This window comes from Seriola dumerili, unplaced genomic scaffold (assembly GCF_002260705.1).
Source record: "Seriola dumerili isolate Sdu_G_001 unplaced genomic scaffold, Sdu_1.0 BDQW01000330.1, whole genome shotgun sequence".
NCBI classification, from domain to species: Eukaryota; Metazoa; Chordata; class Actinopteri; order Carangiformes; family Carangidae; genus Seriola; species Seriola dumerili.
Window position 1 is genome coordinate 1,046,003 of NW_019174585.1, and position 12,472 is coordinate 1,058,474.

The following is a 12,472-nucleotide window of genomic DNA, read 5'->3' on the forward strand; positions in this document are numbered from 1 at the left end:
TAGTGCTAATTCTATATTTTACGGGTCTCGTGTTTTCAAACTAATTTCCTACTAATAAAAACAATATGAATTAGTCCAGAATAGTGCAAATCTAAAAAAAAAAAAAAGAATCTTACATTACCACAAGACTTACTAAAGAATGTATTTTCATGGTAAATTTGACATGACTTGAATTCAGCATGACTGATATTGTGTGTTGGCGAGCCATATGGATGAGCAGCACAACACTACAGCAACTCAAGAAACAGCTAAGTGCATTTGTGCTCCACATCTCTGAGTGAAAATCTCACAATTGTTGCTATGGACCAGTTCACACGAGACCACTTGAGCCTCAGATGTGTACCTTACAGCTTTAATACCTGGATTAAATGCCTGAAGCCATTGTAGTATGTTCTTCTATATGTTATCCTACTCACTCTGTCAGTTCACACTGTACAGCAGAAATCAGCTGTACTATTCTGTTGTGACGTTTGCTATATTTTCTCATGTTTTTTACAGCTTCGTCACATAATGCAACTGTACAACTAGCAAACGCATAAAAGCAACCCAATTTACAGTGTAGAGAAAAGCAGCAAATATTCACATTTAAGAAGCTAGAGTGTGTGAATATTTTTGCTTTATATATTACTGAAGGCCACACTATATAACCTTGGAAAAAAAGACATGAAACAATCTTCCCTTTACAAATGAAAAGTTAAAGTGATAAGCAATATAACCCACTCTTGCTCTCTTGCACTCTTTAATACACTGAACAGTTGAATTGATACAGTCTTATTGGTCTGGTATGAACAGCAGCCTGGCTAACACCAGCAAACTGTTATGCTAGGAATTAACATACTATTGTACTTCAGTTGCTGTTTGAGGACAGCAGCTGCTATTAAGCAAAAGTTAGACAAAGTTACTTTCCATAGTTACTTTGGGAAATAAGCTGCTTCATTTCCTTGGTTCGGGCTAGATAAAATTGACACCACTCTCATGTTTCTATGTTAAATATGAAAGTAGCACAAGCAGCTTGTTAGCTTAGTTTAGCACAAGGACTGGAAACAACTAGATATAAACAAACTTACACATTGAAGAGAGAGCTTTTGTTTTTTAGGAACTGGTAGGCAAATTTTGTTAGCTGTGTCCCTGTTTCTAGTCTTTATGCTAAGCTAAGTTAGCCAGATATTGGAAATAGTTTAATGGACAGATACGAGTTGCATCAAATATACACATGTAACTCTTGGTAACAAAGCGAATAAGTGAGCTTCCCAAATTATACAACTATTCCTTTAAATATGAAGCTACAGTGAGCAGCTAATTAGCATACCTCAGCATAAAGATTGGAAACGGGGAAACAGCTAGTCTGCTTCTGTCCAAAAGGTTTTTTAAGAAATTGACTAGCAGCACCTCTAAAGCTCACTAATTAGCATCTTGTTTGTTTAAGCCATTCAAAAACCAAAGATTAAAACCACCTTTCTACCTTTGGACCAAGCCAGTCTTTATGTTAAACAAAGTTGACTTTTGGATTACTGTGCAGATCTAAAACATTTCTTCTAACTCAATAAACAGGTCGATTTCCCAAAATGTCAAAATACTTATTTTAAGTGAATTATCAGCTCTATAAAGTCTACATATTTTCTCTACATCAACTAATGACAAAATAATAGGCCACAGTGTAATAAGTCAACAATTAATTTTTATTTTATCGAGTTTATACGATTTTGGTTCTGTAGCAACCTACTGGATAACTCTAATGAAGTGCAATTGTACTCAAGCCGGTTACAGTTGAGAGCAATGACAGGCACACGTTTTGTGCAAATTTAACAGCATTGGAACGGCTCCTACATATACACAGCAAAAATACATGCCAGAGGAAAACAATACTAAATCAGTTTACATTGACAATAGTTAGGAAGACATCCCTCAAAAACAATCCAAGCTAACACTTGAGAGATATTTCACATTTCACCCATAGCTGGAATATGGGAGCAAACAACTGAGTAAACTCTCAGTCCTTCTGCACAGCAAGAAATGTGTTGTTATCCAATTCAATGGACTAAACCTCTCCAATCTGCCCTCCCAATGTACACTTTTCATCAACATCCAGACATTGTGCATTGCCATTTCAAACTAATTATACTGACAAAATGAAAACCCAAAAATCAATGTGCTAGACAAGAGTTACACCTGCTTGCAGTTGGTTTAAGAAGCCCCAACACCAAATGCTTTGTCTTTCCTGTATGTCTGGCAGTACACTGGCAATGCAAAAATAAAGGTTGGGGATAATGCAACTTGAAAGAATCACAAGCCACATGAGACGACACAACCATCTGAAACACAGGGGTGTTGGTAGCCTTGATAAGAGTTGACTGCAGATGTTTCTATCTAAATCTCCTTCATATGCTGCTTCATAGCAATTGTTGGGACAAGACACACATCGGCTCAGTCCAATATCTACATACTCAAAAGTGAAAGTTAAATAATGCAAATTATTCAGCTCCAAGATGAAATTTTGTTTGCGTCTGACAGTAAAAGAAATTATGGTTATTATCCTCCAAACATGCAGAAACACAGGATTATAAGACTGAAATCTATGTAGGCGAGCTGGGAGATTCTTGTAACCGGCCTGTATGTTATTACTCGGACATTACAGGCTAAGGTCTATGTATGTGAGCTTTATTTGCTCTGTCGTTCTTCACAGTGAAAATTTAAGCACTGACAAACTAAACATCCCTGGAAATGCTTGCACTGGCTCGTGTTGGTTCCAAAATGTCAAGCATGTTGGATGTTGTGACATCTTTTCTGAAACCGGCTGCTAAAATTTCACTTATGTTGGAGATTTGGTTAAATCCAAATTGAAAAAGTTTTTATATATGCATCTCCAGACAACATAATTCCTTTAAATTAGTAATACAGCAGTAATAAACTGAACTCATGCTGTCAGGTTAAAGTATGTTCTCGCAAGTAACTCAACATGTGTGCCTGACAATTTTGCCCCATTACCCAACTTCTTTTCATGATCAAAGGTTAAAATCTTGATAATGAATTAACTGGTGCACGCAGTATGACTTCACCATCTAAACTGGCAGATGGAGTGTCATAACAGGGTCTGGCAATGCCATTTGTGAAGGAAAGCAGATGCACCACTACATTCTACAGCTTTCCTTTATTATACAATCAAGGGCCACGTTGAAATCTTTTACAACCTAGAATTTTAACAGCATCAACAAAAACTATTTCAGTTGCATTCAAATGGCAACTATCAAAAAGTAAACTTACTGTAACATACATATTAAATAGTGTATAGTCCATGCAATTGCGCACGGCCGGTTTTGCATCATTATGGTATGTCGTTATTAGTGTATGGGAGACATCAGCCACCAGTGCATTTCCGATTTAGGTTCAGGGAGAAAAACTCCTCAACACCCATCAGAAACTTCTCAGCCAGACTTGAAGAGCAAGATGGCCACTTGGCCCAAGTAGAAGTAAATGAAATGCTTTGTCTCGTGGGTGACGTAGCTGCCGAAGTTCCTCCCAACGATGCAGTGCCAGGTGGGGTTGTACTTTTTGTCAAACTCCTGTAAAAAGGTCAGAAGAGCAAAATTAAGTACCACAAAATCCAAATCCAGTGCCCTCAATATACAAATCCTGCCTTACATGTAATGACCAAGACTGCAGCTACCATTAAGTATACTGAGGTGTCAATGTCCCTTTATTGTCATTACCTATTCATCTGCTGACTATTTTCTCAATTGATCAATTGTGGTATAAAGAGAAGAGCCTAAGGTGAAATCTTTAAACCTCTTATGTTATTCGCAGGTAGTAGAAATCCAAAGATATTAAGTTTACTATCCTATATGATGAAGACAAACGTGAGCTTTAAACCCTCACTTTGGTATCTTTGCTATCGAAAAAGATGCTGATAATTTTGTCTATTGATTACTTGATTAATGATTTCAGCTCTAGCTCTTAACATTTGGGGGATTTTAGCAACCTGGGGGAGTTCTAGGCTGGTCATAGTATTTTTAGACTCAGTATACTTAGATTGAACTACTATTAAAAACTACTATTAAATATGTGATAAATCCAAATTCTTGAAAAAACTGTAGAGACCTTTCCCTTTGGTGTCTGGTGTCAAAATGCTTAGAGACGTGTTGGTGCTTCAGGGGGACTTGGTAATAAAAAAATCCTGGCTACGGCCCTGATCATGAGAGCCTTGTCTCCACACTGACCAAAAATAGATCTGAGAATAAAAAAAGGCTCTGAATTTGCAGATCATGTGCCACTGATGTAAGCTCACAGAGCTCTACTTGGATCCTTCCATGTACACGTCCTGTCTCACCTTTTTGATATAAGCTGCAATGTCCTTCTCTATGTTGTACTTCTCCATGGCCTGGGTGGCACAGTCCACGGCGTCCTGCTGCATGTCCTCGGACATGTCTGCGTTCTTGATCACAGCTTTCCTGTCAGTCATGGTTGAGGATGATGATGATGATGCCTGCTGAGGGAGGAAGGCGCACGTTCACTCGGACGTACTGCACTGAAAATTAACACCGCACGTGGTGGTGGTGATGGGGATGGTTTTAGGCCAGCCGGATCATCGCAAACATCAGTCACACGCAGAAGACTGGCCGTTTGGCACAGCGTTTTCTATCATTCGCACTGATTGATAATCATAACTTACACTTGTGTATTTCTATTTACATTCTTAACAAGACGATGACCTGAGCGTTGCATAGATTGGCTGCGAAACTTGATACAGGTGGAGTTAAATTACTTGGCTTAAATCACTTTCCGATAAAAGCAGCTTCTGCATCAAGACCAAAAGTATTAAATATATCTAGTTTATTATCTGCTCAGGCAAAATACAACCATTCCAATACAGTCTACATGTCTAGGGAAGTGAAATGAATTAAGACATACAGTCAAAGCTCACCATCATAGGAGAAACTCGAATCAGAAATATGTCAAGACATGCAAGTCAATCTCTTTCAAAATCATTAAATCTGCAACTCACCTTTTCTTCAAATGCCTGAAAACACTTCTTTGCTAGAATATGTTTCACTCAGCCGGGGGGGTGGAGGTTTAGATGATGCTGCGGCTAATTGCTTTTTAAAGATTTACACAATAAGCATGTAGGTAGGTTGGCTCTATGCTGTGCTCTCTCCAGCAGCTCCCCGCCCCTCTGCTGCATGCTGCACCCTGTCATTGGCTGGGCTGCAGCCTCCCCGTGTGTTGCAAGCGTTTTTCTCCAGCTCCTGTCTGCCGGCATCTTATTTCAACCCACAATGCATCATTCACAGTATACACCACCACTGACTGTGGGCTAAAAGGAAACGAGACCTTGGCTGCAGGTAGGTATCAGTCGGCTGAGTACAGGATTTTTCATCAGTCACCGTCACAGCTGATACACACCGGAGTTTTGAATAATGAACATAGACGCAAGTAATGTGGTTGGTGTGTGTCTTCCGTCATTAACATTAAAGATTATATGTATTTTTATTAAAAAAAAAAAAAAAAAAATCAGCCTTATTTCTGTTGTGGCTCAGCTGGTTGCAGTTTTGCAAATTATTTTTGTGGTTTATAGTTGGTTAGAAGCAATGCACTGGTCTACAGCTTAATTACACAAACACAAAAGCTTTAAAATGGGTCATACATGGCTAATAAGTCTCGTGCATTGATATTTGGGTTTATGTTTCAAATAAAAACAAACTAAGGTGTCCTTGTTTTGAAGTGTTTTATTGAAAATGCTAAGAGAAAAAGTAAGATTAAGCAAAATAAAACATACAAACTACTCCCAAATAAAACCCCTTCCCAACCGCCCCAATTTTTAATTAATTGCTTCATACCAGGCATCTACGATTCCATCCTTTGATCCAACTTCCTGGTCCTCAGTTTCGTTTTCTTGTAAAATAAAGCCATTATCACTGAAAAACTTTAAAGATAGGCAGGGGGAGGGCCTAATAGAAAAAAAAAAGTTGCTCTGGGACTCCCCGTTATTTAGTTCTGTAATCAACTCATTTGAATCCTGGAAAACTGATCCCGTTCCGAGCATCCATCCTTGCCTATCCCTTCCCTAATCGATCCACTCATCCAGCTCCAAGGATTGGGATCCACTGAGCCACTCCTCCAATCAAAACCTTGAAATACCAGGAAGAAAATCAGAGGCAGACCGTTAGAATAAAATGTCAAGATTTTTGGGCCTAATTTTTCCATGTTGTGCACTCATGTCAGATCAAGAAAAAAAAATGCCACAAAAACTATCACTCCCTGAAGTTAAAACATTTGAGGACATTTAAGTTAGAAGTGGGACGCTTTTGCAACAAAGTAGTGATTCAGAATTTTACATTTGACAGCAAAGATGTTACACTTACACCACAACACTTGATCTAGGACTGCTTATTCTGTCACAGGCCAGAGTAGCATGTTCAAAATTTCATATATATAACAAAGTACAGCACATATGGCTTTGTTAAATATGACATGCATGATATGGCAACCGATCAAAACGTTCAATTTATGGAATATGAAGCGTACCATTGCCTCGACCTGATTGCTCCTCAATTAGATGTCCTATCCTGACCATACAAATGAAATGTGATCCACAATGGTTTTATTCCAAATCACTTTAATCCTTCTCTTCAGATGTCTAAAGGAAGACACAAGGGTAAAATACAGTTAAGCAATGGGCTCCCCATCCAAACAGCCCACCCAACATATCCAATGAGAGAAGCTCATTTAAAAAAAAAAAAAAAAAAGAAAAAAAAAGAAAACAAAACTCAATTTTCATTACTTGCAAAAACATTGAGTGCAATTTATACCAACTCAACATTTTTGAAGTTCAACACAGCACAATTTCTAATGTTGCAAAAATTGAGAGGACAGGAAGGAGAGAGGGAGAACACAAGAGGATGAAGCAGCTGGAGAGGGTGGGGAAAGAGTCAAGGGTGAAGGAAGGGGGTACATCTACATACCAAGATCATCCACAAGGACATCGGGACATGAAATGCAAAAATTAAAAATCAATAGCTGACATCTGGAGAAACTCATAAGAGGTAAAAACAGGGGGGGTGTACATCAAAAGGGCAAAACATCGGTGGTAGAAAGGTTTAGGAACGGGAGCGAGAGCGGCTGTGACGAGGCGAGTAGCGGGGCGATCCTCTGCCACGGCCACGGGAATTGCTGCGGCTGCGGCTGGCGCTGCGACTGCGGCTCCTGCTCCGGCTGCCACGACTGCGGGAGCGTGATCTTCCGTAACTTGGGCTGCGGGGACCGTCTAATTTCACACGAATGTAAGCAGTCTCACCCTGGCGGACACAAGAGAACTTGACATTGAAAAGACAACATTCCTCCCTATGGTGTAAATAGGATAGTTGGAAATGACGGCCAGTTGTGCTTCAAAACGTGGCATTTCCTCAAAGTACTCACCTGACACACCAAAGAAACATTATCCATGACAGTTAATCAAATCAGTACACATACCTCATGTGAGCGGAATTTGGTGTTGTCCAGCTTTCGAACGGCATAGGTCATGTCCTCTTTGCGCACAAATTCTACAACCCCAGTTCCATCTCTGAAAACGTCAGCGTAGCACACATCGCCTGCCTCGCGCATGTGGTCTTTCAGGTCTTGCCAACTGCCACTCTGGGGGAGCCCTGAAAGACAGGACAAAAATGTTAGCTGACACACTGTATGCAGAAACATGGACATTTGACTAACAGTAGCTGTAAGATTTGGTGAAAGGTATTTCAATTCATATTATTGCTGAGGTCAGCTTTAGTTAACAATATTGATATTATGCCAATAACCTTGTGTGAATCTCATTTTAGCTCATTTACTATGGATTGTAGCTGTGTTATATTGTGGCATTATTTAGTGTGGATTTGTGCAGTGTGTATTTTCTGGTTTCCTATGTCTTCTGTGAAAGTAAATTCAATGTTTTTGTTTGGTTGCACAAACCGTTGTGACCACTTAAACATTTTGTTGAATGAAATAAAAATAACTTAATGTCTTAAGCTAGATGATAATTTTCAGATGCAGGCCTACTATTGTGCATATTTTTTTATGTGGAACACATAGGGTGCTTTTAGAACACACTGGGGACAGCAGATGAAAATTAGCCTTCAAGAGTAACTGACTCATTTAAATTTTTTTCCTGTTGGTCAACAAGCATTATCCGTTACAAATAAATAATACATTTGTTTTATATATTGTATATTCAAATTATCAAATGATGTAAAGTCACATTTTGTTAACATTATCAGCAATAATATACTGCAATTTTCTTTCAATAAAAGTTCTATTGTTTAACTTATTCCTGAATCTTGTTTGACCCCAATGTTAATAATATTGTCCTGTATTTCATGCCATCAATTCCTCCCTGCATTAACTGCTAGCAAAACCTTATTTCAATGGTATATGCGTCAAATTATGAAAAACACCTCTCTAAATTCATTTTCTTGATTGTATTATGATTCCTTGCATGTATCCAATGTAAATGTGATCAATGAAATGATTAAATTACCCTCAATACGTGCTTGCATGCATGATCCATATTTAACCTTTTTGTGTTGTCCTAAATGAAAAGTGCACTTAACAGAGCTCAAAATATAGCAAACACTGCTGCAGCTAATCTCCAGAAGTTACACTCCAGAGAGATAACTTCACAGAACAAGCAAAACAATACCAGCAGTCCAGGGCACCGCCTCCTATACAAAAATAAATAAATAAATAAACTGTCTGTATGATAGCCAAATAAATGACTAACTAGTTTGCCTACCCGACACAATGACCCTGTACTCGGAGCGTCTGGATGGAGGCCCATATCTGCCTCTGGGAGCCCCGCCGATCCCTCCAAATCCACCTCTGGAGCCCCTGCCGCTCCGAGGGAACTCCACACGCAGTCTGTAACCGTCGTAGTCATAACCATCACGTCCATAGACGGCATCATCGGCGTCCCTATTGAAAAACAGTACAGTTTAAACATTAACACACGGGGGGCTTCAGAGTTCAAGATGCACATGCAGAGAAAATGCGGGCACGGACGGCGTCAGCCATGTTGGCGGCTAGCTTTATCTGGTTTCCTAATCCGCCTTGCAGACATGCACGTAACTTAAATTTGTCTCTATTTTATTTAAAGAAAACATATTGCATTTAGTTTCTCAGCGGTTGCAAAGAATGCACGCTGGCGCTGACTAAACATTGCAATTCAAGGGTAAAGTTGTGAGTATTGACGGAACTTAACTACAGGACAGACACAAAGCAAAGTGGGTGTTCGAGTGAACATTAAAGACGTAATGAAAACAGAAGCACAAAAGCGATGTTTTTAAAGTGTATAAGGTAGATTTCTACTAAGCACAAGGAAAATGCAAAGACGAAACCGAAAGAGCACACACAATGTTTCTTCGCGGGAACAAGAAGTAGGGAGTCCAGGATATAGTCTGAGCCCGTCGGTAATGTGTTAGCACACGCGTTGGTTAGCCACACAATGGCGCTGCTTATGGCCTTACAAGCTAAACGTTAGTTAGCTCCTTACCTCGGGTCTTCGAATTCAATGAAGGCGAAAGGCGGACCACCTCTCCGGTTCTTCAGGTCGATATCTCGAATTGTCCCGTATTTATAGAACACGTCTTCCACATCTTTCGTGCGAATATCAGGGGGAAGATTTCCCACGTAAATTCGGCAATCGTTGTTCCCAGCAGGGCCTCGCACTACACCCGACATCGCTGCTAACGGACAGCTCGCTACTTAAGCTAATGGTTTGTTGCTGGCAAGATTCTTCACGGCCGGTGGAGCACACTGAGATCAGACTCCAAACGCGTGCACGTCGTCGAACAGAACGGCAAAACAAACCCAAGAAAGGCGTCGTTTTCTGTGACAATCTGCAGGATATTCTCTGTGTAGACAATACTCTCGGCGCGGAGCCTGCTACTCCTGTTTTTCTTCAGGAACCGCGCTCCTTTACCGAGGCACTCATGAACACCGGAAACACTGCAGTCACAGAGGACACATCCGCCATACGAAATAGTCCGCCAATTGACCAGGTGCAGTGAAAACAATCAAGCATTTCTTTGATGATTTCACGAACCAGGCAAACATATGTAATCAAATATTGTATGTGGGCTACATATTCAGAGCTACATGTCTACATTTTGAGGTGCAATACGTCGACATTCAAACTACAGACAGTTAGGTTACGCATTGCCCACCGACAATTTCTTCAGTCCTCTTTATCAGAAAGACAAGGTGCTTGTCTTTTCGCCGTCTAACACACTCAGTTTATTATTCCACATATCTGAGGATGCGATAATGGGATTACTGCATGATTAATTTAGTCTAGAAGACACATTTCATTTTACTCTGCAAAGCCTGACTTGTCCCATGCTTTAGGCCATTTCATGGTTTCTCCTGCAAATTTCATTTTTTCCCTTGAGAATGTGTTTAGTTGTTTTACACACACCCTTAATGTATGGAACAATGCACATTACAAATTAGAAAAATGCAAATGAAGGTATCATGGGACAATTTTTTCATTTCAGTCTCAGAATCAGGTTTTTCTTTATTGTCCAAGTCTTTGTACACATACAAGGAATGTGACTTTGGTTTTTGGTCACTCTCAATGTACTTAGTACATAGTTAAAAAGAGCAATTTTCAGAGGAGAGATAGAAATAGACACAACTAAAAACATTGGCAGCAAAGTTGACTGAAGACGGGTAAATATAAACAATTAACTATTATGTGCAGAGGAATAGGTTAAAAAGTAGATGCCCATATAACAAGCAACAATAAACAACATATTTATAAACAAGTCAAATAATTTGTGAAAATTGTAAACAAAAATACAATAGTTCTAGGGTGCATATAGTGCAAATAGTGCTGGAATAAATACTGAATAACTTCATGAAATAGTTGGTTACATACAATATGTTTATGTATAATATATAGCCTACAGTTTGCTTAGATTTCTATTTGACATTGATGATTATGATGATATACACATGTAAAGGCACAGTGTGTATTTATAACTGTAAAGTATATCATTCATAACTTGCAGGTACAGTAGCTGTTGCAGGGTTATAGGGTACTTTATTACTGCTGACTCTGTTTTGACATTTTTCGTAAACTGATCCACAAACACTTTGGTATGGAACAATAAGTCATGAATGAAATACTTTGGACATCTATTATGATAAAGAGGTCTATAATAGTTGTTTATCCAAACTCACCACCAGGAGAAGTCTTACAGTTTTAATAAGCTGATTCTGTCACTTACAGTATATAAGTGACACTACGGAATAGTTTAAGCTGCTATGCTATTTCATTTCATTATCAATTTTATTATCAATGCAATGCATATACTAGGTTCTCTAGAGGACCCAGTTTATAACTCGAAATTAAGGTTGGCATAATATTAACAGAAAATAAGGTATGTTTGAGGAGAATGTAATTTTATTGAACGGGTATCCATATCACTTTTGAAAACTTGCTGAATTATCACATTTATTCACAGGACAATAACTTGTACAATGAAAGGCAGAAACAGTCGCTATTTCATGAGCCATTCTAAAATGTGTCAACAAATATTGTATGTGGGCTACATATGCAAAACTACAGGTCTACATTTTAGGTGTGACCCTTCCTGTTGGTACCTACATGTTTTGCCTGTTATCAAGGCAAATATTAATTAACAAATTTGATTGGTGACATATTTTATTTTTCTTCTCTGCTTCACCTGGGATGTTGTAACCAGTTTTCCCACTTATTAACTTTTCCCACCTTGTTACATCAACATGAATTATGTGTATATCTTACTTTAACATGTAATGCTTTAAAAAAAACTTCTTTTAAAAACATGTAATTTTTTAATTTGCCACTTTCTTTTTCCTTCAATAGTGTGACTATCTGTCCAGGGACTACAGATGAAAAATAGCCTCTTAGTATATTTATGCAGTGGTGGAAGTACTACTTAGATCTTGTACTTAAGTAACAGTGGCAACACCACAATCCAGAAATACTCTATTACAAGTAAAAAACCTGCATTCAAAATTTTACTTGAGTAAAACGGCAAAAGTATTATAATTAAAATATACTTAAAGTATCAAAAGTAAAAATACTGATTTTGGAGAATGGGTCATTTCTGAATGATATATCTTATGTTATTGAATTATAATTGAAGGATTAATGTACACATCACTTTAATGTTGCAGCTGGTAGAGATGGGGTTAATTTGAACTACTTTATAATTTCCTCTGAGATGTAGTGGAGTAGAAGTAGAAAGTAGCATAAAATGGACATAATCAATTTGAGTAAATGCGCTTAGTTACTACTCATATAATATTCTCATATTCTGATTTTCTCATACTTGAATATATGGAATAACAACAACCCAAAACTATATTTCTGCAAATATGTGATAATGTTTATAGCAATAAAGTAAAATTAAGTTAAACTGTTTGTCGCCAATGGGCCATCAAACCATCCTCTATTTTG

At 38.4% G+C, this 12,472-nt stretch overlaps 2 protein-coding genes across 4 annotated transcripts; both read right to left on the minus strand.

Moving 5' to 3' along the window:
- Positions 1–1,658: 1,658 nt before the first annotated feature.
- On the minus strand, positions 1,659–5,146 carry LOC111232244 (dynein light chain 2, cytoplasmic). Of its 2 annotated transcripts, none has more exons than XM_022759683.1 (3): positions 5,000–5,146; positions 4,325–4,480; positions 1,659–3,560 (listed from the first exon to the last, which is right to left on the minus strand). In XM_022759683.1, the coding sequence occupies exons 2-3, from the start codon at positions 4,454–4,456 to the stop codon at positions 3,423–3,425; spliced, it is 270 nt and encodes an 89-aa protein (XP_022615404.1). In that variant the 5' UTR covers positions 4,457–4,480; positions 5,000–5,146; the 3' UTR covers positions 1,659–3,422. The 2 variants fall into 2 exon arrangements, with proteins under 2 accessions (XP_022615404.1, XP_022615403.1); XM_022759682.1 differs by having other exon boundaries at positions 4,325–4,483.
- A 556-nt stretch (positions 5,147–5,702) lies between these two features.
- LOC111232243 (serine/arginine-rich splicing factor 1) lies at positions 5,703–9,944 on the minus strand. Of its 2 annotated transcripts, XR_002665539.1 has the most exons (5): positions 9,518–9,944; positions 8,762–8,940; positions 7,465–7,637; positions 6,520–7,289; positions 5,703–6,122 (listed from the first exon to the last, which is right to left on the minus strand). XR_002665539.1 is itself a non-coding variant. In XM_022759681.1 (4 exons), exons 1-4 carry the CDS (start codon positions 9,703–9,705, stop codon positions 7,092–7,094), a joined length of 738 nt encoding a protein of 245 aa, XP_022615402.1. In that variant the 5' UTR covers positions 9,706–9,944; the 3' UTR covers positions 5,703–7,091. The 2 variants fall into 2 exon arrangements, 1 of the variants encoding a protein (XP_022615402.1); XM_022759681.1 differs by having other exon boundaries at positions 5,703–7,289.
- Positions 9,945–12,472: the final 2,528 nt, after the last annotated feature.

Coding starts and splice junctions, on each gene's coding strand:
- LOC111232244 (XM_022759683.1), bottom strand. CDS start 4,456: ATGACTGACAGGAAAGCTGTGATCAAGAACGCAGACATGTCCGAGGAC. Junction 3,561..4,324: donor TTGCAGCTTATATCAAAAAG/GTGAGACAGGAC, acceptor ACCTTTTTACAG/GAGTTTGACAAAAAGTACAA.
- LOC111232243 (XM_022759681.1), bottom strand. CDS start 9,705: ATGTCGGGTGTAGTGCGAGGCCCTGCTGGGAACAACGATTGCCGAATT. Junction 7,638..8,761: donor GTACAGGGTCATTGTGTCGG/GTAGGCAAACTA, acceptor CCTGTCTTTCAG/GGCTCCCCCAGAGTGGCAGT. Junction 7,290..7,464: donor CCAAATTCCGCTCACATGAG/GTATGTGTACTG, acceptor TGTGTCCGCCAG/GGTGAGACTGCTTACATTCG.